This window comes from Microcaecilia unicolor, chromosome 2, assembly GCF_901765095.1.
Source record: "Microcaecilia unicolor chromosome 2, aMicUni1.1, whole genome shotgun sequence".
NCBI classification, from domain to species: domain Eukaryota; kingdom Metazoa; phylum Chordata; class Amphibia; order Gymnophiona; family Siphonopidae; genus Microcaecilia; species Microcaecilia unicolor.
Window position 1 is genome coordinate 460,136,976 of NC_044032.1, and position 26,899 is coordinate 460,163,874.

Sequence of the window (26,899 nt, forward strand, 5' to 3'; positions counted from 1 at the left end):
GGGCGACAAAAATGATAAAGGGGATGGGACGACTTCCCTATGAGGAAAGGCTAAAGCGGCTAGGGCTCTTCAGCTTGGAGAAAAGACGGCTAAGGGGAGATATGATAGAGTTCTATAAAATAATGAGTGGAGTTGAACAGGTAGATGTGAAGCGTCTGTTTACACTTTCCAAAAATACTAGGACTAGGGGGCATGCGATGAAGCTACAATGTAGTAAATTTAAAATGAATCGGAGAAAATGTTTCTTCACGCAACGTGTAATTAAACTCTAGAATTCATTGCCAGAGAATGTGGTAAAAGCGGTTAGCTTAGCAGAGTTTAAAAAAGGTTTGGACGGCTTCCTAAAGGAAAAGTCCATAGACCATTACTAAATGGACTTGGGGGAAATCCACTATTTCTGGGATAAGCAGTATAAAATGTTTAGTACTTTTTTGAGATCTTGCCAAGTATTTGTGACCTGGATTGGCCACTGTTGGGAACAGGATGCTGGGCTTGATGGACCTTTGGTCTTTCCCAGTATGGCAATACTTATGAATTTATTTTATCAGGCTCCAATTTGACCACAAAGCTGCATAGATTGCCAATTCCAAAAAGAAAAAGAAGTTTGAAATGCTAGTAATGATTTTTTGATTTATTTTATTTATTAAAAAAAATCATAGTATTTATTTATTGCATTTGTACCCCACATTTTCCCACCTATTTGCAGGCTCAATGTGGCTTACATAGTACCGTCAAAGGCGTTTGCCCAGTCGGTGGATAGCAAATACAAAGGGCTTTGGTTTCTTTGTAGCTTCACATTTTTTCGGGCTATGAATTATTTGAAGTATTCTGAAGTACAAGCAGAATATTTGCATCACTTTTCAGTTTCACAGGTATTTTCGGTTCCATAGGTATTTTCATTCTGAAAAGGTAAAAAAAAAATCATCTTTATTTCTGACTATGGGGCCCTTTTACTAAGCTGTGGTAGGTATTAGCACATGCCTACTGCATGCCAAAAAACACTGCTGCAGGACGCACTGAGGCATCCTGTGGTAGTGTGCCGATCCGCATGCGTTAATCCCATGCTGAAAAATATTTTTTTATTTGTCAGCGTGGGAGGCATGACTATGGGCGGAGAGTAGGCATGCCATGTGCTGCCCGATTGCCACAGGGTTAGCGTGGAAGCCTTTAGGGCCCCTTTTATGAAGCTGTAGCAAAAGGGGAGCCTGTGCTGGCATCAGTGCGACAGGGGCGTATCAGGGGCCTGGGCCCCCGCAGATTTTGCCCTGGACCCCCCTACTGCCGTCAACCCTCCCCGCTGCCATTGTTTACCTTTGCTGGCGGGGGACCCCATCCCCCCGCCAGCCGAGGTCCGCTTGCCGCCTTTTAAGATATTTCTTCAGCTGGCGGGGGACCCCAGCCCCAACCCCCGCCAGCCGACCCGACATCTTTAAAGTTCTTCTTCGGCCTCCGTGGCCGTGCTGTAGTTGACTGTTCAATCCAGTTCGGAGTCTGACGTCCCAGCACGTTGTCAGGACAACGTGCTGGGACGTCAGACTCCGAACTGGATTGAACAGTCAACTACAGCACGGCCACGGAGGCCGAAGAAGAACTTTAAAGATGTCGGGTCGGCTGGCGGGGGTTGGGGTCCCCCACCAGCTGAAGAAATATCTTAAAAGGCGGCAAGCGGACCTCGGCTGGTGGGGGGTTGGGGTCCCCCGCCAGCAAAGGTAAACAACGGCAGAGGGGGAGGGTTGACGGCGGGGGGAGGGTGGAGAGTCATTGGTGGGGAGGTTCTGGCAATGGCGGCAGTGGCGGAGGCGGGGGGGGTCGTTGGGGGGGGGCTAAAATGTGCTCCCCTCTCTCTGGCTCTGGCCCCCCCTACCGCCAGAGTCCAGATACGCCCCTGCGGTGCGAGGTCCAGTTTTACCGCAGCGGGTAAAAGGCAGGTGTTTGCTTTCTTCAGGAAATGGCTGTGCGGCAAGTGAAGCACTTGCCAGATGGCCATTTCATGGGGGAGCACTTATCGCCACCCATTGAGGTGGCAGTAAGGGCTCTCCCACTAACCCGGCGGTAACCGTGCAGTGTGCGACACTGCCCCATTACCGCTGGGTACACACCGGTACAACAACAATAAAAATATTTTTTGTAGCGTCAGGTATGACACGCACTGGGGGTGGGAGCTACAACCGGGCTGCTGCGGTAGTCTGGCGGTACTTCCCTTTTAGCGAGCAGTAAGCCCACGTTGGACTTACCACCGCTTTGTAAAAGGGGGCCCTTAGTGCCTTCAAAATAGGCAGTAGTAAGGGCTCAGATGGTAATGGCCATGCGCTAACCGGGAAATTACTGCGTGTTCATTAAAGAAAAATATACAAGTGCGACCATTTTACCGCCATGCTAATCGTGGCAGCAGTGCATGGGAAACCTACATGCTAACAACAGTGCCAGCCACTTTTTAGCACAGCTTAGTAAAAGCAGAGCTTTTTTTGAGGGGGTACTTGGAGGTACTGAGTACCGGCACCTTTTCCATGATCTGCTAAAATTAACCTATTGACCCCAAGTTTTAATGAAAGAGCGCAGGCTCTAATTACCAATTCTGCCTTGTCATAGATTCTGTGACTGGTTGCAGGGGGCCTGTCTATTGTGGGATGAGTCCCTCAGTGATCACCCCACCCCTGAACAGTGGCCTAGCATTTGAGTACCGGCACCTTTTTTGCTAGAAAAAACACACTGAGTAAAAGGCTCCTATGTAGGATAGCTCTCTCAGCCAGTTCTCTCTGTATCCCACTGAAATCCATTCTTTCTCAGACAACACTTTTATTCTCTGGATTTGACTGTGGCTGCTAATGTGTGCATTACACACGTTTTTACAAACCATGCACACCCCCCTGTGCGCATTATACCTGTTTATTTTTACTAAGATGCACTAATTGCAAAATTAGCACATTTGTTTTCAAGGCTTTTTTCTTTTTCTTTTTAGTATTTTTTGCAGGTGTGTGCAGTAATAATGCCTGCAAGAATGTAAGAAGAAAAGCCCTTAAAAACAAATGTGTTAGGGCCCCGTTTACTAAGCCGCGTAGGTGCCTACGTGTCCCCATCGTGCGCCAAATTGGAGTTACCGCCCAGTTACTGCATGGCCCTTGCGGTAATTTCAATTTTGGCGTGCATCCGCTATGCGCATCCGAAAAATATTTTTAATTTTCTGGCACGCGTAGTGGACGCATGCCAAGTGGCATCTGACACGCGTAGGTCATTACCGCCCAAATTCTTTACCGCTAGGTCTATGGCTGGCGGTAAGGTCTCAGACCCAAAATGGACGCGTGGCAATTTTGATTTTGCTGCACATCCATTTGGGGGGGGGGGGGGGGGAGAGGTCTTTTTTTACAGGCGTGCTGAAAAATGGATTGGCGTGCACCCAAAACTCATGCCTACACTACCGCAAGCCATTTTTCAGCACGCCTTTCTAAAAGGAACTCTTAGTTTTGCAATTAGTGTTTCATACAGTTATAGTTTATTAAACTTGATACCCTACCTTACCAAACAATATCCAGAAAAATAAACTGGTATAGTGTGCATTAAATGCATGGGCATACTATGCCAGTTTTTTTTTTTTTTACATAGGCTCACAATTTGCATGCATTATGTCACGCTTAAAAAATCAACACTGAAAAAAATATGCCTAGGTGTATTGTATAAAGTACACCTAAATATAGGCATACTTTGCAGAATACACCTAAATTTCCATGTAGTTTATAGAATATGCTGAGCGCCCATCCGCATGTCTAAATTTAGTTGTGGGCAGTTACACCAAGTCATTAACAATCTCAGGATTCAATCTAGCTCTCCTGTCTTCCACAGTCCTTCTTGCAATAGAAGATGTCTTCTTAGAAGATGTGCTGGTAGCAGGATATACAGGATCCCCCATGCAAATTTTGCTGGTTGTGGCCAGCATGTTTGCTTGTTTTTCCAAAAAATCAAAATATCGTTGTAGGCATCGCTCAAACGTAAATAACAGTCCAGTTCATTAACAGGCTTCGAAGTAGAAAATGACACGGGGACCAAGTTTGTCCCGATCCCGGTGGGCTCTGACCCCATCCCGTGGATTCTGTCCCCATCCCCATCCCTGCAGTTACCGTGGGTCCCCGTCCCCATGTCATTTTCTAGTGGTAAACACTAGAGCGTGCTTACCACAGCTTAAAAGGATACACTGTGGGACATACTGAGGCATCTCGCAGTAAGTTCAGAATGTGTGTGCACAAACCACGCAGTAAATAGTTTTTTGGGATGTTTCTCAGAGGTGCATGCCTGGGAGCAGAGAGTGGGCGTGACAGCAATAATCAGCACAACTACATTGCTATGGCCTGATTAGCATGGAATTTTGATAACACAGAGGATTGTCAGTTAGAGTCAGAGGACCATACCCTGATGCAGCTTAACTGGCGAAACATGAATCATGTTAGCTGTGGGTCTATATGCTAAGCCAAGTACTTTTAAATGAATTACAAAAAAGCTGGCAATAAAAGTTGGATTTAAAATTTAGGATAACAACTGTGAAGACCAATGAAGATGCTGGTAAGCCATAGGGCATAATATATTATCTGCGTTACCTGCATTAAAAGTTTCAAACTAAAGAGTAGGATTAATGTTGGACATTTCATTTGCATGATTATGAGGCTCCCGCTACAAAGGACACTGGGGCTGTAAATTGGATTAGCATGGGATTAGCATGTGAGCTCTTGATGCCTGCTAAATGGGTGGCAGTAAGGGCTCACACATTAATAATGTTTGTTAATGGCCACAGGCTAATGACAACATTAGCACAGGGCATTCATTCAAAAAACAGAAAGTGGCCATTTTCTGGTTGCAGTAAAAATGGCCTTAGCAAGTGGAAAAGACCCACATAAGAGTGTGTTAAAAACCACTTATTGCCACAGCTTGGTAAAAGAACCCCTTAATCTCTGGTTTACTGTTAGTAACCAACATAGTATATAGCTTACTGCCCTAGAAATCCATAGAACAGATACTTTCAGTTTTATAAAGGTCTCTGTTTTTGTTCAATAGTTTCCTTCTCCTTTGGGCCTCTACAACAGTCAGAACCGATCTCTACTGGGGCTATAATCTCATGATCCTTCATGTGCAGCTGCTCGGAGTTTTCCCCTTTCTGCCACCTAGGCATGGCAGTCCGGCTGAGAGACATAAAGGCCCTTTTACTAATACACAGTAGGCCTAATGTGGGCCTACTGTATGCTGAGAGGCCACTACCATGGAACGTGCTGAGGCGTCCCATTCCTGCTTAGCGCAGGCTAATCCCACGCTAGAAATTATGTTAATTTTCCTGCAGGGAGGCGTACCCGTGGGTGGAGAGTAGGCACGCCTGGGCTAATCGGGTAGCACGGGCATATTACCACACACTACCCAATTAGTGCAGGAGTAGAGCGGCAGCCTTTAACTCCTCCAATATAGGTAGCGGTAAGGGATCCCGTAGCAATTACCACGTGCTAATGGGGAAATTAGCATGTGACCATTACAAAAAAGTGGCCAGCGCTGGTGTCAGCACATGGGTTTTCTAGGTGCTGCGGTCACTTTTAGCGTGATGGTACTACTTCTTTGTAAAGGACCCCATAGCCTGCATGGACTGTCCATAACTCATCTTAAATGCTATGTTAAGTAGCTAGTAGGTGTTGCTGTTGCACAATGTCTAGGTACCCTTTTCAACTCCCCCCCCTCACTCCATTGTTATCTGCATCTTTCCCAGCAGCAAGAATCAAACTCCTGTTTCTTCAGGCACAGTCATTACGCTGACCCTAAAAACCTCTGTCTTACTGTGTTTCTCTCTGAAAATAAAATCTGAATTCATAAGTATATTTATGAGGTTGTCTGCTGCAGTTGGACTAGGATGACCTGCTTGGTGATATAGCAGGATAATAAATTCTACCTGCAGTAAAGAACAGTCCTTTGTGCAAACACCATAGTACTAATAAAACCTATCCATCATATGGCTCCAAACATAAGAGAGACAGTAGGTTTTATAAAAATAGAGATAGATATCTTCAATTACTGCTAGAATCAGTTTGGTGTATATTTAAGGGCACAGTGGTGGAAAAAAAAAAATCTACCCTAGTAGTGAAATGTCAACTAGCTTGAAACAAACTTCATACAACTTTCTTATTTGTTCTTAAAGAATACAGCGCTAGTATATAGTTAAGAGCCAGCAAGGAAAAAAAAATGGCGGACCATAGAGATAGAAACATTTAGGGCGCCTTTTACAAAGCCGTGCTAGCGCATTTGGCACACCAGAATTGCTAGCACGGCTTTGTAAAAGGAGCTCTTAATTAAGCTCACCACCTTTTGCTTTAGTTCTAGGTGTTCTTTGAGGTTTAGAGAGTAGCATAGCATTAAGGGGTCCTTTTACTAAGGCACGCTAACAGATTAAAGGGTATGTTTACTAAGGTGCGTTAGCGTTTCTAACGCATCTTTAAATTTAAGGCACATTAAATGCTAATACGCCTATACATTTCTATGGGCACGTTAGCGTTTAATGCGCGTAAACCATTTACGTGTGTTAAAAATGCTAGCGCGCCCACAGCACACCTTAGTTTTTCTTCACTCAATGTGTAATTAAACTATGGAATTCATTGCCAGAGAATGTGGTAAAGGCGGTTAGCTTAGCGGAGTTTAAAAAAGGTTTGTACGGCTTCCTAAAGGAAAAGTCCATAGACCATTATTAAATGGACTTGGGGAAAATCCACTATTTCTGGGATAAGCAGTATAAAATGTTTTGTACTTTTTTGAGATCTTGCCAGGTATTTGTGACCTGGATTGGCCACTGTTGGAAACAGGATGCTGGGCTTAATGGACCTTTGGTCTTTCCCAGTATGGCAATAGTTATGTACTTATGAGCATTTTTTTAAGCCACTGCCGACGAAATTCCCTGATATTCAATGTCAAGCCATGCACAGGCACCAGCATTGAATATCTATGTTTATGCAGCCAGCTATCTCTTATGGAATTAAGTGCAATATTCAGTACAATAGGGTCCTTTTATGAAGCTGTGGTAAAAGGGGTCCTGCACTAGCGGCAGGGTCCATTTTTGCCACGTGCTGAGGCCCTTTTCACTGCAACGGGTATAAAGCCTGAAAAAAGAAATGGCCATGTGGTAAGATTTCACTGGGGGGGGGGGAGCACTTACAACCACCCATTCAGATAGCGGTAAGGGCTCCCACCCGTGCTAATCTGGCGGTTTCCGGATTACTACCGGGTTAGCACCTGTGGAAATATTTTTCAAATAGCCCAGCTAGCACCAGAAATACCACGCACTGGGGTTGGAATTATCACCGGTGACCATGTTGGGCTGGTGGTAGCTCCAGATTGGTGGGTGGTAATACCGTGGTAGGCTTACTGCCACTTTGTAAAAGGGCCCCTTAACCATGAACTGACTGACTTTTATGTGGTCCAATATAGCCACTTAACTTAAACGGTTACATGCTGAATATTAAGTGGTGACTTCATCCCTAGACTACCCACAAAATAGCCATCTTTGACTTTAGTGGTCTGTGATGATATTCCGCAGCACCAATTAGTTAAGTACCGCTGAATATCAGTGGATGGCCATGCCCAAGCGATTTAACTAGCCTGTAGCTGTTTCTGGCTGGTTAAATCTCTTTGAATAGTGACCAGAAGCACAGCCAGGTTGAGGCATTGGAGGGAGTAGAGAACGGACTGCTGACGGCGCCGGTGTCTATTTTTCATGTGACAGATCGCGTGAAAAATAGGTGCCTTTGCTGTCAGAAGTCCTTTTGGGGGAGCGGTCACTCCCCTGGTGACCCACCTAGCTACGCCTCTGATAGCCACCTCTGTATGGCTGAAAAGAAAACGTTCTCAGACCCTATTTTAAGAATATCAAGCTTTTTGAAAGATCAGTTTCTGGTGTTAAAGGCATTGCTTTTTTTGTGCCAGTACGCGCCGGTACGGTGTACTGACACCTTTTATGTGAGGTCCGGTGGTGTGCTGGAGCCGGCTTGCACCGGCTCGCAAGTACCTGTTGTTCTTCAGGGCGAGCCGGCTCTCCACCCTCCCTCCCCGAGCTACAGGGTCCCAGTCATACCTGAAGAAGGCAACCACCTAGGTTGTCCAGTGGATTCTTCGGGGCGGCAGGAAAGATCCCCAGTCTTACCTGCCCACTGCTGGCGCTGACCCTCCCCCGCTGCCGGATCACTCTTTAAAAATGGCCGCCGAGACATCCAGTGGTGGCCTCGCGAGACTTCTGCTGAAGTCTTGGAGGCCGCCCTTGTAAGTCTTGGCGGCCATTTTGGAGTGATGCAGTAGCACTGTGGGAGAGTCAGCACCGGCAGTGGGTAGGAAAGACTGGGGATCTTTCCTGCCTGCCCCAAAGAATCCACTGGACAACCTGGGTGGCTGGAGGAGGGGGCAGGGGAGCGAGGACAATCACTTGGTGGGGGGGCTGGAGGGGGGCAGGGGAGCGAGGAGAATCACTGGGTAGGGGGCTGGAGGGGGCAGGGGAGAGGAGAGTTGGTGGACATGGGTGGATGGAGGGAAGGGTAGGGGAGAGGAGGGTTACAGGACATGGGTGGATGGAGGGGAGGGAAGGGGGGAGGGCTGCTGGACATGGGTGGATGGAGGAGAGGGAAGGGAGAGAGAAGAAATGCTGGACATGGGTAGATGGAGGGGAGGGCAGGGGAGAGAGTAGGGTTGCTGGACATGGGTGGATGGAGGGGAGGGCAGAGGGGGAGGAGGGTTGCTGGACATGGGTGGATGGAGGAGAGGGCAGGGGGGGAGAGGAGGGTTGCTGGACATGGGTGAATGGAGGGGAGGGCAGGGGGAGAGGAGGGTTGCTGGACATGGGTGGACGGAGTGGAGGGCATAGGGGAGAGTAGGGTTGCTGTACATGGGTGGATGGAGGGGAGAGCAGGGGGGAGGAGGGCTGCTGGACATCGGTGGATGGAGGAGAGGGAAGGGAGAAGAAATGCTGGACATGGGTAGATGGAGGCAGTGCTGTAGCGAGGGCGGCTGACACCCGGGGTGGGTCGCCGCTGCGCACCCCCCCCCGGGTGCAGCACGGCGCCCCCCCTTCAGCGCGCACCCCCCTCCAGCGCGCACCCTTCCCCCCCGGAGCGCACTGCTACTACTAGAAGCGAGGGGCAGGCAGGAGGGCCGATCCGCCCCCGAGTCCACGTCGCTGGGAGCTGCGTCGGCTCAATTGGTTCCTTGCTCTCTCTGCCCTGGAACAGGAAGTAACCTGTTCCGGGGCAGAGGAAGCAAGGAACCAACGGAGATGACACCCCCCCCAGCGGCGTGCACCCGGGGTGGACCGCCCCACCGCCCCCCCTTCCTACACCACTGGATGGAGGGGAGGGCAGGGGGGAGAGGAGGGTTGCTGGACATGGGTGGATGGAGGGGAGGGCAGGGGAGAGGAGGGCTGCTGGACATGGGTGGATGGAGGAGAGGGAAGGGAGAGAGAAGAAATGCTGGACATGGATGGAGGGGAGGGAAGAGTGAGGAAGGAGATGAGATGAGGCAAAAGGAAGAGAGGAGAAAAACTGCACATGGATGAAGAAAATAGGGAGAAGCTGGATCCACTGGACAGTCAAGTCTGTGGAGGACCCAGTTTTTACTTATGGATGTAGGGCAAGAAATAAAGAAGAAAGGCGGAAAGTAAAGAAATAAATGGAAAGGAAGCCCTGGAAATGGAGTTAAGAAGACAGATAGCAGCAGAATCAGATACTGGGCCAGCATGATCAGAAAAACAAAGTCACCAGACAACAAAGGTAGAAAAAAATCATTTTATTTTCATTTTAGTGTCTGGAATATGTCCAATTTGAGAATTTACTTCTGCTGTCTTATTTTGCACTTGGTATACTGCAGCTGTAACAGCTTACAGAAATTCTTTATAATGAAAACAAATCACATTATTTTTTTCTCCTATACTAGTATAATATTTTCAATGATGTCTGTTTATATGCGCCATGGCTGGTAAAAGGCTGGTAATGTGGGTGTGGCTATAATAGGGGTGGGGTCATATGTGGTGACCCCGCCCACAATGAGTACCAGCACCTTTTTTTCTACATAAAAAGCACTGGTTAAAGGAGTTGTCTGCTTGAGCTAGTGAACAAGTCCTGGGAATTAATCAGTCTAGTTGTACTGATTTGCACATTTTTTGAGAAGATCATTAATATTCAAAGCTTCCTGGATTTGAAAAATGGCAATAATAGTTCTGATAAGCAGGTGTCCCAGATTGATGGTGGACCTGATGGCCATTTCCATAATTCAGTGAAGGAATTTCTAGTTCAGTTCAAGATGCTGAGCCCAGAGAAAATGCATAAACATTTTTCAGTAGCAGGGAAAGAAAACTTCCCTCTGGCTCAAGTCAGGGTAAGATATTTAAAGAGTTGCTTGCAGAAGCGTTAGAGCAGAGGTGGATATTATTAATCTTTTGTTTGTGCAGAGATGAAACCCACACGTTTGGAAAACAGTTTATGTAAAGTTTCTTTTTAAAAATTCCTGATTGGTTGTATTATTTTGCTGTAGTTGCTCTTCTAACTAAGATGTCTCTTCTACAAAATTGTCTGTCTATTGTTACTGTGCAGTAGTCTTTTTTTGTAACCCCCAAATTCTTTAAATCCTATGCAATTTGGCTCTAGATGATTCAATATTATCTCAGCTAGGGTAGGTGTGGATAAACATGTCCTGCTGCAGTATATGCAGCCCTTGTCACTCCTCGTGTATGAGACTAAGACGTTAGTTACTTCTTCCATTAAAGACCTGGTTGAAGAACCAAGCTTTCACCTGCTTCCTGAAGTAGAGATTGTCTTGTGTTAAGTGAAGACTTTAAGGGAGTGCATTCCAGAGTGTGGGAGCTCCTCTGGAGATGGCTCACTTGTGGGTATCACATACAGTGATGTCCTTTAGAGAGGGTGTGGTTAGGAATACTCTTTGGGAGGACCTTAGTATCCTTGGAGGTGTTTAGAGAGTGATCCTTTTCCTTCCTTTAAGGGCATGGAAGATCAGACATAGAGTTTTAAATTTAGCCCTGTATTGTACTGGTAACCAGTGAAGTTTTTGCAAAAATGGTGTGATGTGGTCACGTCGCTTCATACAATTTTTGCAAAACGTTCACTTATGTTGATGATAGTCAGAGTTTGATTCCACAGGAGCACTTTTGGGAAGCTATGCTAGATGTATTCAATAAATGTAGGGACTGCTTCTCACAGGTTAAAATAGAACAAGGACAAGATGGTATTGTGTTGTTGGCCACTCTGTGGGGCTCAATTCTTAGTTCACAATTGGAGGAACTAACGTTTAGTTTTAGAAGTGAAGAGTTTAGGTATCTATTTAGATCCTTTGTTATCATTGAGAAAATCAAGTGGAAGCTGTGGTAAAGACATTCTGTTAAAAATGAGGTTGACGAGGGACTTATGCCCTTTGCTATACCCTCCCAATTTTAATACCATCATGGAAGTAGTCATTCTCAGCCACCTTGGTTATAGCAATTCTATTTACATTGAGCTGCCCAAGAAAAAAGCAGAGAAACACTTGGGATTGTTCAAAACTGTACAGTGAGGTTATTCAGTGGGAAAAGAAGATGGGAACAAGCCATTCTTCTATTGGTTTTTTGCACTGGTTTTCTGATGCTTGCAATATTCAGTTCAAGGTACAGTCTTTTACCTTCAGAGCATTGCTTGTAATGGGTTCTTCTGATCTTACAGATCAGATAAAATGGCATGTGTCTCCAAGACCTCACTGCAGTCAAGGGAATCAGCTTTTGGTTCCAGGGCCTAAGGAAATTTTAAGATCAAAAACTATTAAGATCTTTTACTTCAGTTGCTCATGTTTGAAATCAGCTTCCTATTAATTTTAATGAGGCAAGAGATTATATTCTATTCCATGAATATTTGAAAACCTGATTCATAGCGCAATTGATTGGTGGTATGGGATATAGTTAAGTCCCATAAATATTCAGATTTTAGGATAATTTTTTCTTCAGGATTAAAAGTTAGTTTAATGATTGTTATTTTTATAATATTTTGTGTTTATTGATTTTATGCATTTTTGATAATTTTTTTGTTCTCTCTATGTTGTAATCCACTTTCTTGATTTACATTTAAAATGTGGAACGTAAATATGTAAATTAAAAATGAAATTAAATCTTGAGATCAGTCAAAGATGCAAGGCATGCAAGCTCTAGTAAGAACAGCAGTGATTATTAAAGAATGTGGAATATGAACAGTACCTGCAGTTCATCCTTGGATGTCATTTCTATTGGATTCTTATCTGGGTTTAATTTCCAAAACCACATTTTCCTAGAGAAAGAAAATGCAATAATCATAGGAAAGTCATTTTTATTTTTATGGTCTTCACCAAGTTGAATCTGCCTGCATAATGGATTATTCCCACAGACTAGTTTTAGGGGCCCTTTTTATTAGGGTACGCTAACAGATTTAGTGCATGCTAATGATTAGGGTTCACTAACTGATAAGACATCCGTAGGAATATAATGGACATCTTAGCAGTTAGTGCGCCTTAGTAAAAGGACCTCTTAGTTATATTCATGCAGAAGTATAGTTGTTGTGAAAACTCAGGGGCCCTTTTACTAAGGTGCGCTAAAAAAATGGCCTGCGGTAGTGTAGGCGTGTGTTTTGGGCATGCACAGATCTATTTTTCAGCACGCCTGCAAAAAATGACTTTTTTAAAAATTTTTGACGAAAATGGACGTGCGGCAAAAAAAAAAAAAAAAAAATTGGCATGCATCCATTTTGGGGCTGAGACTTTACCACCAACCATTGACCTAGCAGTAAAGTCTCACGTGGTAACCGGGAAGTAATGACCTATGCACGTCAAATGCCACTCGGACACATGCCAGAAAATAAAAATTATTTTTCGGACATGCGTATCGGATGTGCATCAAAAATGAAATTACTGTAAGAGCCACAGGGTAGCTGGGCGGTAACTCCATTTTGGTGCGCATTGGGCATGCATAGACTCTTATGCTGCTTAGTAAAAGGGCCCCTAAATGATGAGACGTCCAAAGGAATATAATGGACATCTTAGCAGTTAGTGCACCTTAGTAAAAGGACCCCTTAGTTATATTAATGCAGAAGTATAGTTGCTGTGAAAACTCAGGTATCTGTATTTGACCAAAGTTGCCTAAGTACTGTGCAGGGAACATACCATGATAATATGAATACAAAACATGCAAACACTTGAAAGCACTTCAGAGAAAGGTTTGAGGGACAGCATAAAGGAAACAATCTAATCGTTTTGTTTTTTCACAGAAATGCACTGCAATTTGTTGAACTCTTGATTGCAGAAAGTGAGTAAAAAAAATGTAGGAGTACATAAGTATATAAGTATTGCCACACTGGGATAGACCAAAGGCCCATCAAGCTCAGCATCCTGTTTCCAACAGTGGCCAATCCAGGTCACAAGTACCTGGCAAGATCCCAGAAAAGCTCAATGTATTTTATGCTGCTTATCCCAGAAATAAGCGGTGGAATTTCCCCAAGTCAATTTAATAATGGTCTATGGACTTTTCCTTTAGGAAGCCGTCCAGACCCTTTTTAAACCCCCCTAAGTTAACCGCCTTTACCACATTCTCTGCCAACGAATTCCAAAGTTTAATTACACGTTGAGTGAAGAAACATTTTCTCCGATTCATAACAAATTAACTACTTTGTAGCTTCATCGCATACCCTCTAGTCCTAGTACTTTGGAAAGAGAAAACAAACGATTCACATCTACCCGTTCCACTCCACTTATTATTTTATAGACCTCTATCATATCTCCCCTCAGCCATCTCTTCTCCAAGCTGAAGAGCCCTAGATGCTTCAGCCTTTCCTCATAGGGAAGTCATCCCATCCCCTTTATCATTTTTGTCGCCCTTCTCTGTACCTTTTTTAATTCCACTATATCTTTTTTGAGATGCGGTAACCAGAATTGAACACAATATTTGAGGTGCAGTCGCACCATGGACCGATACAAAGGCATTATATCGTCCTCATTTTTGTTTTCCATTCCTTTCCTAATAATACCTAACATTCTATTTGCTTTCCTAGCCGCCGCAGCACACTGAGCAGAGCATTTCAACGTATCATCAACAACGACGCCGAGATCCCTTTCTTGGTCCGTGACTCCTAATGTGGAACCTTGCATTGAGTAGTTATAGTTCGGGTTCCTCTTTCCCACATGCACCACTTTGCACTTGCTCACATTTACCATTTAGACGCCCAGTCTCCCAGTATTGTAAGGTCCTCTTGTAATTTTTCACAATCCTCTCGCGATTTAACAACTTTGAATAACTTTGTGTCATCAGCAAATTTAATTACCTCACTAGTTACTCCCATCTCTAGATCATTTATAAATATGTTAAAAAGCAGCGGTCCCAGCACAGACCCCTGGGGAACCCCACTATCTACCCTTCTCATTGAGAATGCTGATCATTGAACCCTACTCTCTGTTTCTATCCTTTAACCAGTTTTTAATCCACAACAGGACACTACCTCTGACTCTCCAATTTCCTCTGGAGTCTCTCATGAGGTACTTTGTAAAACGCCTTTTGAAAATCCAGATACACATTATCAACCGTCTTGCCTTTATCCACATGTTTGTTCACCCCTTCAAAGAAATGTAATAGATTGGTGAGGCAAGATTTCCCTTCATTAAATCCATGCTGGCTTTGTCTCATTAATCCATGCTTTTGAATATGCTCTGTAATTTTGTTCTTTATAATAGTCTCTACCATTTTGCCCGGCACCGACGTCAGGCTCACCAGTCTCTAATTTCCCGGATCTCCTCTGGAACATTTTAAAATATCGGCGTTACATGGGCTACCCTCCGATCTTCCGGTACCATGCTCGATTTTAAAGGTAATTTACATATTACTAACAATAGTTCCGCAAGTTCATTTTTCAATTCTATCAGTACTCTGGGATGAATACCATCTGGTCCAGGAGATCTGCTACTCTTCAATTTGTCAAATTGCCCCATTACATCCTCTAGATTTATATATATATAGTAGGCTAGTGGTCAGTACAGTGGACTTTAAAGAAAGGGATCCAGGTCCATAACCCACTCTAACTAGTATACTTGTGGAAGAAATTGTGAGCTTACCAAAACCCACAAAATATCAACTGTACCTACATATATGAGCGACCTGTAGACCTGAGGGCTTTTGTACTGGTGTACAGCTAGGTACAGTAGGTTTTTAGCAGGGCCGCCGAGAGACTGTGCTGGGCCTGCCCCATCACCGCTGCCCCCCCTGAGGTCGTTGTCCTCGCTGCCCTCTCCACCCATCCCCCTCCATCCACCACCAGGCCAAGCCCCCTTAATTCAAATCACAGCACCTCACCTCGCTCCGTGTGAAAGCGCAGCACCGGCAGTATGCAGATTGCCTCCCTTCGGGCCTTCCCTCCCTGTGTCCCACCCTCGCGGAAGTTACGTCAGATGAGGGCGGGACACAGGGAGGGAAGGCCCAAAGGGAGGCGATCTGCAGACTGCCGCTGCTGCGCTTTCACATGGAGCGAGGTGGTGAGGTGTTGAATGGAGGGGGCCCAGCCCAGTAGCGGACGGTTGACGGAGCCGAGGGCGGGCGGGTGGGACTGCGGCGCCGGGCCCTCCTTGGAGGCCTAGGCCCTCTCGGCGGCCCTGGTTTTTAGGTGTTCCTGGGGGGCTCATAATACAAAACAAGGGTGTTAAGGTGGGATCTGTACCTGGGTCCCTTTATGTGAAGTCCACTGTATTGACCACTAGGCTGTCCTCCTGCTCTGCTGGGATATCTGTGTAGCCAGTTTACTAGGAATGGTGCCATACAGCCAGCCATTCCTATGGCTTGTTGTTGTGCGTTTTTCTCTAGAACTTTTTTTTTTAAATGGTACCTAAAGATATACGTACTGAGCACAAAACGTCTGGAAAATAGCGATTTTCAAAACCAAAAAATAGATGTTTTTCTGGTTCAAAAATTGCTATGTTCGGAATGAGATTTGTAGATATTTTCAGCATAATGACTACAATTAGACTTTAGCGTCTTATTGAAGATGCCCTTCCAAGTGTATCGCTCACCATTTTAAAAAGCCTATAGCAGTGGTTTCCAAACGTGATCCTGGAGGCACCCCAGCCAGTCAGGTTTTCAGGATATCCACAATGAATATTTATGAGAGAGATTTGCAAGAAGTGGAGGCAGTGTATGTAAATCTCTCTCATGAATATTCATTGTGGATATCCTGAAACCCTGACTAGCTGGGGTGCCTCCAAGATCAGGTTTGGGAACTACTGGCTATAGATTAGGTGCTTAGATTTATTAATTTACAATTTTTCTATTTCTGAGCACCATGTCCAATGTCCTACCCATGCTCCACCCCAGTGTATGCCCCCTTGCAAATATACATTATGTAAATTAAGCGGGCATTTGCAGAATAGCACTTAGGCAGAATTTTGGCATTTATTTTGCATATTTGTGCACATACACTCATATATGTCATTTACAGCCAAATCATGTGCGTAAGTGTGAGCACTTAGGGCCCAATGCACAAAGCTTACCATGCCTGCAATGTTTGCTTTAGACAAGTTGTGTCCTGTAGAAAGCAAACGTCATTTAGTGTCTAATGTGCAAAGCTACGATGACACTATACAAATGTATTACAAGAAGTTCATTAATATTAAAATGGCTTGCAAGAATACTATCAATAAACATATGTCATGCACTGGGAGGGGCCTAAGCACCATATAAGGAAAAAACTCCTTATATGGTGGTTAGGCCCCTCCCAGTGCATGATTTATGCTAGCATATTTTTATATGTTTATTGACAGTATTCTTGCAAGCCATGTCCACTGTGAAACTACACATCTCAGTACTTTTACAACTCCCTGATGCAGCCCTTGAGAGGACGAAACATGGCTATGTCAGGTTTTTAAACATTTATTTATTTATTGTTTTAAAGTGGTGAATAACCTCGACTTTTTGACTCTCTTCCTTAGGCCTGAACATAATAAACAAAAGATGAAAGCATGAATCCAATAAATGCCGATATTTTACTGGACTTTACAATGAATGCTTTGCTTTCTTATATTTTTCTTTTTCTTTACTTTTTTTTTGTTTTAATAATTACAGCAAAAAGAAGACTTACTTTTGCCAATACTTTACTCCCACAAAAACTGTGAACGTGATGAGAGCGCAAGAAGCTACAATCACAATCCAGGCAATTATCTTGTAAGTTTGACCTTCTCGAATAGCTAAAATCAAAGAGAAATCTATTTAGGAGAGACTTTCATAAAAGAACAATTTTTGAGACAAGTTGAGAATGGTGAGGTTATAGTTAGCGCTGATGAGAAAACATATCACAATAATCTTCTTTAGATTGTTCATATCAGATAATATTCAAGACTGAGAGAAACCCACTATAGAAATAGATTTCATTCACATTTGGTTTTATGAAACTGTATCACTCAGTCTCACCTTTTCTTCTTTACATTCTCTGTTTTCTTCTTTGCCACTAATCAAACCTTAATACGAGTTAAAAGAAACTGAAGGCAGTATATACATTTTCACCATTTGACTCTGGAAGCTTGTAGACAACCAGACTGTTGAAATTCAGACTGGCAAACGGTACACGTTTGTCTCAGTTAAAAAGTACTTGTGACACAATACTTATATCACCTAATTACTGTAAGTGATACATGATTTATCCATGTAATTACTGTAAGTGATACATGATTTATCCATGTCTGTTAGCGAATGGCAGAGTGGAGAATAAGAAACTAAGGATTTCATCAAACGGAGCTGTCTCTTTGAAGTCTGGGGTAAAAAGGATTTGGGCATCCTTCATCTTCCAAGACCAAGAAAGGAAAAATGCAAGGAAAGACAGAAATGAGGTAATATTGAAAGCATTCTGCCTCTGTTTGGGCGGTGAAAGTAGAGGAAAAGTAAAGAAAGCAAAGGGATAGGTGGCATTTTTAAAATTGAAGTGTTATTAATGTGCTTAGCTGCCGTAGTTAGAGAAAGAAAGTGATGAGTTTGCTAGTGAAAGTAGACTAAATTCAGTAGATGTTTAGTAGACAGATTGTACAAACTGACTCCTTTTTTTAAAATTATAGCTAGTGAAACAGTATAGGAAAGTTTGGATGCATTCTTTAGGCAAACAGTAGAACTGAGAGGAATATAATTTTTTTTAATGGTGAAAATAAACTATATATTCATGAGCCAAGTTGATTTCCTGCTCACAAGCACAACTGATGTCATCATGGATTTTCAAGTATCCAGCTGGTTCACCATCCAGGACCTGCCTGAGATCACTGATGACTCATTTGATCATATAAGAACTGAACTGAAAAAAAAATTGCACATGTGGAGTGGCATTTTAGAAAGACGTCCAAGTAAGAACATTGCAAATGGACATTCATCTCACCAGGGGCGTAGCCAGACACCCAATTTTGGGTGGGCCTGGGCCCAAGGTGGGTGGTCAGAAGAACTCTGCCGTGTCCCACAAGTGATTTGGTCTCTCCCTCTCCCACCTGCATGCCATATGGTCTCTCAAACATCCCCCTCCCTCATATACCTTCTAAATAGCAGATTTTCATCGGCAGTGAGCAGCAGCTAATACATACTGCTCATGTTAGCCCCACAGCCTTCCCTCTGATGCAACTTCCTGTTTCTGCATAGGCGGGACTACATCAGAGGGAAGCAGTATGTATCAGTCGCTGCTCGCTTCAGGCGAAGATCTGCTATTTACAAGGTATGCAGGAGAGACAGTTGTTGGGAGTTTTCAGCTGGTGGGGCTTGGGGATCCCTGCCAGCCACATCATAGGTGTGCTGCTACTGGGTGGGCCTGAGCCTAAAGTGGGTGGGCCTGGGCCCACCCAGGCCCACCCTTGGCTATGCCACTGCATCTCACATGTATTTTAAAACAGAGTACAGCCTATTCTAAAATATATGTGAGATGGATGTCCATGTGCTGGAAACATCCAACATGAATATCCATTTTACAAACTGAAATGTCCAAATTCTGAACAGAGAGCAATCAAGGGACATGGAAGTCTGTGTGGGTAACATCTTATAAACTGGCCACACAGATATTCATGCAGAGCAGAGGGAGTAGCGTAATGGTTAGAGCAGTAGGCTGAGAACCAAAAGACCCAGTATCAAATCCTACTTCAGCTCTTTTGTGTATATGTACATTTTTTTAATTGTGAGCCCTCCAGGAACAGAAAACTACGTACTGTACCTGAATGCATATCACTTCAATAGCCTTCTGGCCTGCAAGTGTCATCCATTCAGGTACAGTAGATATTTTTCTGTCTCCGGCGGGCTCACAATTAAAAGATCTCTCAAACATTCCAACAGACGAATGTCCAAAATGTCTTTGGTCCCAACACTGGCCGTGTTTCCTTATTACTTCATCAGGAGACCTTAAACACACACCACAGTAAGCAACAGCTCCCGATGTGCTAACGTCATAGGGAGCTATTGCTTACTGTGGTGTGCCCAACGAAAATATGAGGTTGCTTAAGGTCTCCTGATGAAGTACTAAGGAAACACAGCCAGTGTTGGGACCAAAGACATTTTGGAGATTCGTCTGTTGGAATGTTTGAGAAATTTATCCAGATGATGTACGACATTGAGATATATGCAAGAAGTGAATTTACGATTCAGCTGTTGGACACTTTACTACTGGATGCAGAGAGTTTGGAATTTGACCAGCTATACTTGAAGTCATAAAGTATTATTATTTATTGGTTTCTGCATAAATGGAGTTTGGTGTGGACAATTATTGCAGCTGTTAGCTGCTGAATACTTAACTGTTGGATACAGAAAAGTTTGGAACATAATTAACAAATACAGTTGTGATTGACACTTTCTATACGGAATCTAAACGGAAAGGAGAACAATGTTGGGCATCATTTGACTTTGTTTTTTTTATATGAGTATGTTAAAATGATAGAAAAGTATGCAAATGCAAATTGAATAATAGAACAATGTATATGTGATTTTCTAATTGGTAAAATAAATTTAACAATGAATATGCATGAGATAGATCTGCATAGAATAGTAGTACCTGCAAATCTATCTCATGCATATTTGAGAAGTTATAAAAAAAGATATTTGAATAGAAATCAGCATAGAACAACTTCCTATTAGTACTCATGTCTGCATAGCATGTTTATGCGTTTTACATTTTGCGTTTTGTTTACAAGTTTGTTTGATTAGAATGAATGTGATAAGATAGAACAAGAGGTGGAAATAGGGTGATTACATGTATTTAAGTTATATAATTATAGTTAAGATAAATAAAGAAAAATTATTTACATACATACAGTGGTTATGTAATAAGTATACTATAATGCATATTCATTGTGGATATCCTGAAAACCTGACTGGCCATGTGAGTGCCAAGGACTAGGTTGAGAGCCTCTTCTATAATGGCATCTAGGTGCCCAGATTCCACTACAGAATATTAGTGTAACTGGTATCAGCATGCAGTTAAGCAGCCAAAAGACCTGGCATAACTCTGGTCACCTAAATGCGGCAAGAGCACATATAACTACAGAGTTCCGTAAGTGGCAGCACCGCCCGTGCCCCTCTCATATCTACCCTTATGAATGCCCCTTTGCATTTATGCACTATACCACTTATATGCCCGTACAGAATAGCGCTTAGTCACTTTGCTGTCATTTATGTTTATATTTATTAGGGCACTCAGTATACTGTCTTTCAAAACAGGAATCAAAAGCATTGTTGTACATAACAAAAGTGTTCTGGAGTTTTTGAGGCCAATGATTAGGAGACCTGCATATATGATATTACAGTAACCTAATCCTTTTGCAACGAGAGCATAAAGGAGAGTGGCACAGCTCTGATCATCATGGTACAGGTGGATGGAATGAATGAGGCGACGTGAGTAAAACCAATTCTTGACAGTAGAAGAGATGTGACCAGAACATAAGGTGTTGTCGAAATGGACTCCTAGATATTTAAAGACTCAACTAACTAAGTAGGAGTGCCATGGAAGGTGGGGACAGATGACAGGTATGATAAATGGCCCATTACCCAAAGTGTCAACGTCTTCTGCTGGTTATTAATTAGGCAATGGCTTTGAGATCCAGTGGGTTATCTTGTCTAGGCATCATTGAAAGATAGTCAAGTCATGCATGTAAGTGTATACCTACCACCTATGAAAGTGTTGATATTATGTACATTTATACATGCAAGTGGTGCTTACATGCAGTACCCAGTTATAGAATTCTCTTGTCATGTCTTTCCTTGGCTCAGCCACTGTGATCAAGGAAAACCAGGTGTACTATTTCTCTTTTATCGAAAAGAGTTGCAATGTAAATGCAGGGTGGGTAATATGCCAGTTTCTATTCGTACTTCACTGGAGTATGTTTCTCCCTCTGCTGCAGAACTACATCCTAGATCAGTGATATTCACTGTTTTTTTAATCAGATGCTACTTTGACAAAATAATAATAATAATAATTCTGCAGTGTGAGAGCCAGGAACACTGTTAGACAAGACAAAGCTGCCACTGCCATAGGTAAAGGGAAGCAGAGGCCCCCCTCAGGCAATGCAGCTGGTGTGGGAAATTCCCCTCCATATTTTCTCTTCCTCAGATCATCATTCCCCTACCAACCTGTCTCCCCCGCACACATACTCTCTATCCTTTTTAACCCTCAGTCCATCTCCACCCCATTCACTTTCTCCTTCTGATTTCCTATTCCCACACTCTTCCTCTAGCTCATCTCCCCAACACACTTTATTTCCTACTCTTCACGTCCCCCTCCCACCCGTACACACACTGTCTTCCATCAATATACGTTATTCCCTAATCCCATCCCAGCCAAGGTGAACTCCCATCTTCGTCTCCCACTACTCACCCTCTTCCATCCTTAACCAGCTTGTTAATCCCCCTCATGTTCTCTGGAATCTTGCTACCAGTGCCACTTCTAGATTTTCTTCAGACACTATGCAGTTCTCCTTGGTTTTCAGTTGAACAGTGTCCAAACTCATGGCATTGTTCTCAGAGCCTCCCTGAGAGCCATGTGGTGGCAGAAGAAAACAGAACAGCTGATCCAGAGGCAGGACCAGCGGAAAGCCCCTAGAGATATTGAAGGGAGAGCGTAGTGGGGAAACAGAATTAGAGATCCATGCTTAGGGTCAGTGGGGAGCCCCTTACTGGTTCCAGTACTTTTTAGTGAAGGACACTTTTCAAGGTAATGATGCATCCTGGTGTACTAATTACACAAGGCCTGGAAATGGAAAAAGTGTTTCATGGAATACTGTCTGCTCAAACCAAATGAGAAACACATACCTTCCTGTTCACCAAGCCGCACTAGCAGCTGCCGTGCACTAATGCCGACACAGCATTGCTGCACGGCAGCCACTAGTGCAGCTTAGTAAACGATGGTGCTAGCGTAATGAATAATTGAAGCTCTCTAATTGTTTGTAGTATGGGTTCTGAGTTATCTTCAGAGATCATTTTCACACAAACAACATGCATTCTTTTCTGAAACTAAGGTTTTCAATGAAAAGGAGAGCAAAATAAATTATAAATGAAATAGCTTCCTTATGAATAAAAGCTCAGAGAGCAGATGTGGGAAAGGTTTACAAAATCCTAAGCGGTGTAGAATAAGTTAGAAGAGAATTGTTGATAGCACTATCATACAATAACAAGACTATGAAATGAACGAGTAGCAGATTTAAATAAAACTTTATAATGTATTTTTTTCAATCATCAAACAATTAAGGGGCTCATTTTCAAAACAGAAAAACATCCAAAAGACAACACAAAAAGGCAGATGGACTTTTTTCTCGGAAAAGCGTCCAAATTGTGATTTTCAAAACTCATATCTGGGATGTTTTTCTCTGCAGTTTGTCTAAATCGCAAGGGGGCATATTGGAGGCATGTTTTGGGCAGGACTAGGATGGGCTTATGATCTGGATGTTTTTCTGTGATAATGGAATATGGACAAAACTTCCAGGCCAAAAAATAGGACATTTTTGTCTAGACCTGTTTCAGTAATGACTAAGTGCTAAAAAGTTGTCCAAGCTGACCAGATGTTAATTGGAGGGATGAAGGAATGAACCCCCCCTCAATCACCCAGTGGTCACTGACCCCCTCCTACCCCCCAAAAGAGGTGAACGTGGCAGTACATACCATGCTCTATGACAGCAGCAGATATAATGGGCATTCCTCTTAGAGCAGCAAGCAAGTCCCTGGAGTAGCCTTAGTGGTCAGTGCAATGGACTGCAGAGAAGGGGACCCAGGCCTATATCCCACTAATTGGTACACTTGTGGTGGAAAGTATGAGCACTCAACCCCCCCCCCCCCCCCCCACAAATTACCTACTATACCTACATAAAGGTGACACCTGCAGGCTTAAAGGCTATTGTAGTGGTATACAGTTGGGTACTGTGGCGAAACAGTGAGTTTCTAAGCCTGTGAACCGCATTATTTTTACTGATGACATGTATTTCTCCTAATCAGCCAGCAGATGGTGATTGTTTTCAGTTTCAAAGCTTTTTCAATTTAGCCTTGTAAAAAGGAAACTTGCGGTACCATTGGCCAGATTGGTCCTGGAATTCAAATCTAGCCAGGAGGTACTGGATTTTCTTTAGTCTCAGCTTGGGGGTATAGGGGAGAAACACCACTGTCCTGAGCAGGGCCGCAGAGAGACTGGGCCAGGCCTGGGACAAGGCCGCCTCTGGGCCCCCGGCCCCGGCCCCCACTGCCACCCCCCAGGTTGTCATTGCCCCCCCTGAGGGGGGCCCGGCGCCACAGTCCCACCCGCCTCCACCACCGGGCCGGGCCCCTTCCACCCAAACCCCCGCCAGCAGAAGTGCTGTCTTCTGACTCCGGCATGCGCGGCCCACACAGACGCGCTCCTCTCAGCTGATTTTCACTGTACTTTGCAGGGCGTCTGTGCGTCTGACGTCAGACGCCCAGACGCCCAGATGCCCTGCAGAGTACAGCGAAGATCAGCTGAGAGGAGCACGTCTGTGTGGGCCGTGCAAGCCGGAGTCAGAACAGAAGACAGCACTGCTGCTGGCGGGGGTTCGGGTGGAAGGGGCCCGCTGGCGGTAGCGGGTGGGATCGCGGTGCCGGGCCCCCTTGGAGGCCCGGGCCCCAGGAATTTTGTCCCCCCTGTCCCCCCTCTCGGCGGCCCTGGTCCTGAGACCCTGTTCAAGACTTGTGAGCAGTTATTCCTGGAACTTCCCAGGTGCTACCCAGGTAGTAAAATGTGTTAGATAGTTTTAATGTTGATCCTTGTTTTGGTTATCTGTTATTGCTTGCTGTACTTTTTCACCTGGCTTTCCAAACTTTCACTGTACTGTAACAATAAACCTATTATTATATATGGCTCTGTTATCCTGGGTTGACTAAGAATCCTGGTAGTTTGGATCTGTGAGTACTTTCTAGGAACTGTGGGATCCCTGTGTCCTAGAAATCACTGGGGGAATAACTTGTGGGTGGGAAACTCACCTAGAGGCAAGTGGAACCTAGTATATGGGCTGGAGGGTTGGCTAGTATAGAGTACGTGCCCATGTGCAGGTAGGCCTGAGCAGTGCTGGGGACAGACCATCTAGGTTGCCGGGGGTAACCCTGGGTGGGTGCTAGGTGTTCCGTGACAGGTACAATACATTTTTTTGCTATTCTGGTGGGCTCACCATGCAATATAAGGGGGTTATGGTGAGATGTATACCTGGGACCTTTTATGTGAAGTCTACTGCAGTACCCCCTAGGCAACCCCACTGCTCTTCTGGGATGTCTGTGTGGCCAATCTACTAAGCATCTTGGCCCCCAGATATCTCAATGGCATATTTTTCTGTTTTCACTGGGACTTTTTTCCAAAAATGGTACCAAAAGATAGATGCAACGAGCACAAAAATGTCTAGAAAATAGGGATTTTTGAAACAAAAAGAGAGACTTTTTCTGGTTTGAAAATCTCTGCTATTCATTTCGGACATTTTCAGCAAAACGTCCTTAATTGGACCTAGACATCATATCGCAAATGTTCTTCCATGTGATAGATTTTGTTGCCAGAAAAAGTATTCAAGGCCGGCAGTATAGTCGAGTTTATAAATGTGTGGACGAGTTTCTAGAAGGCCAGTCCATGAAAAATTCTTAGCCAGAGAGACTTGAGTATCTATATTTTATACTTCTGGGAGTGAGTGACAGAAAATTGCTGTTTTTTTCCAGAGGATCTGGACTGGTCATTTAGATCATTGATCTATCTCAGCACGGCATTTCTTATGTCCTTATGTTCTTCATGAACAGAAAGGGCAGAAAGGGCTTTTGAAAACCACATAACTTTTCACAAAGATGTCTTTCTGTTTGAGGAGTATTCCATCAAGCAGAAAAGATATTTGTTATTATGTCACTATCTTATACAGTACTAGTTTCCAGCCCAGCTGACTCATGTGGTTTTTAGTATGTGAAATTATTAACTGCATATGCAAAATTACTGAAATTAACTTACTGTAGGCACTGAAGAACAGAGACGATGTCTTGATTCCCAACATATTTTTAGCAGTACACACATACTCTGCAGAATCTTCTGGTCTTGTTTCCTTGATCTCGAGTTGCAAGGAGTTATAGGAAGAAGACATCCTGAACCTCTGGCTCCATGCCGTATGCGAGCTTGTGGAAGCTACAGTCACATTGTTTTTTAACAGGGTTAGTTTAGATGAGGGTTCACTGTCCACAGTGCACAGAATGATACCCAGCTGTCTTCCCTGGGTCTCCACAAATGATGTCATCCTTAAATTTCTTGGGGCATCTAAATGTTTGAAATAAAATTAGAGTTGGATTGCCTTTGTAATCAGGACTTAATTTTTGATGTGTTACATTTTATGGTACTTTTAATAACCAAGGGAGCACATCTATAACTGGACACCCCCTTTTGGGTGTCCTGAGGCCACATGGTGCGATCCTACTCTAAAACAGTATCTGGACTCCCTGATTCCATTATAAAATACTTGCATAACCCAGCATTGGTACACCTAACATTTACTTACCTGGCATAACTGGTCATATAAATGTGACAAGGAGGTACTTTGAGCCAATACAGTTTAGACTGCTGGTACAATCCTCAATCCAATCAAAGCTAGATTATTGTAACCTCTTACTAGTATAAGCCCATAAAAACCAGATATGCAAACTACAAACAATCCAAAACATAACAATTCGTCTTATCTACTCATTGAAAAAACATGATCGCATTTCTCATCTTTACACAGAACTACACTGGCTCCCAGTACAAGTGAGAATTCAATTCAAAGTAGCTTGCAACCTGCACAAAGTCCTCACAGGAAATTGCCCAGGTTACATGCCTTCACTTGTACAATTCACCACTAACAAACAGGGGTGTAACCACAGGTGGGCCTGGGCCCAGCAGTGGGTGCACCTTGGCAGCGCATTGTGGAGGGAGCAGGCTGGGCTCCCATGGTCCTGCATCACTCTATTCAATGGGTCCCGGGTAGTGACAGCGATTCCCACATGCTTCCTGCCACTAACCTAGAAGCCTCTACTCTGCTGCATCCCACCCTCCTCTGTCTCAATTTCCTGTTTCTGTCTCGATGGTGGGACGCAACAGAGGCAAGGCTTTGGGTTAGCGGCAGGCAGCACGTGGGAATCGCTGGTGCTATCCAGGACCCATTAAAGTGATAGGGTCAGAGGGAGCAATGCGGGGTGGGTAGGGTGAGGGAAGGAATGAAGGAGAGATGCTGCACTGGGGGACGGGAGGGCGAGAGAGGGAGAATTGTTGGATGCGGGGCACAAGGGAGGAAGAGAGAGAGATAGTGGACAATGGAGGGGTAAGAGGGAGAGATACAGCAAAGGAGTGAGAAAGGGGGAGAGATACTGCATGGAGAGGGGCAAGGGTTGAGAGAGGGAGAAATATTGGACATAGGGATGGAA

General features: G+C 44.1%; 1 protein-coding gene across 4 annotated transcripts in view; it reads right to left on the reverse strand.

Moving 5' to 3' along the window:
* Window positions 1-813: 813 nt before the first annotated feature.
* SIGLEC1 (sialic acid binding Ig like lectin 1) overlaps window positions 814-26,899 on the reverse strand; it is a 135,836-nt gene continuing 109,750 nt past the window's right edge. For all 4 annotated transcript variants that reach the window (XM_030190979.1, XM_030190976.1, XM_030190978.1 and 1 more), the window contains 5 exons: window positions 25,461-25,760; window positions 17,115-17,220; window positions 12,227-12,296; window positions 11,662-11,771; window positions 814-901 (listed from right to left, as the gene is read on the reverse strand). In XM_030190979.1, coding sequence (XP_030046839.1) covers window positions 11,697-11,771; window positions 12,227-12,296; window positions 17,115-17,220; window positions 25,461-25,760 — 551 coding nt within the window. In that variant the 3' untranslated portion in view covers window positions 814-901; window positions 11,662-11,696. The remainder of the gene's footprint in view (window positions 902-11,661; window positions 11,772-12,226; window positions 12,297-17,114; window positions 17,221-25,460; window positions 25,761-26,899) is intronic.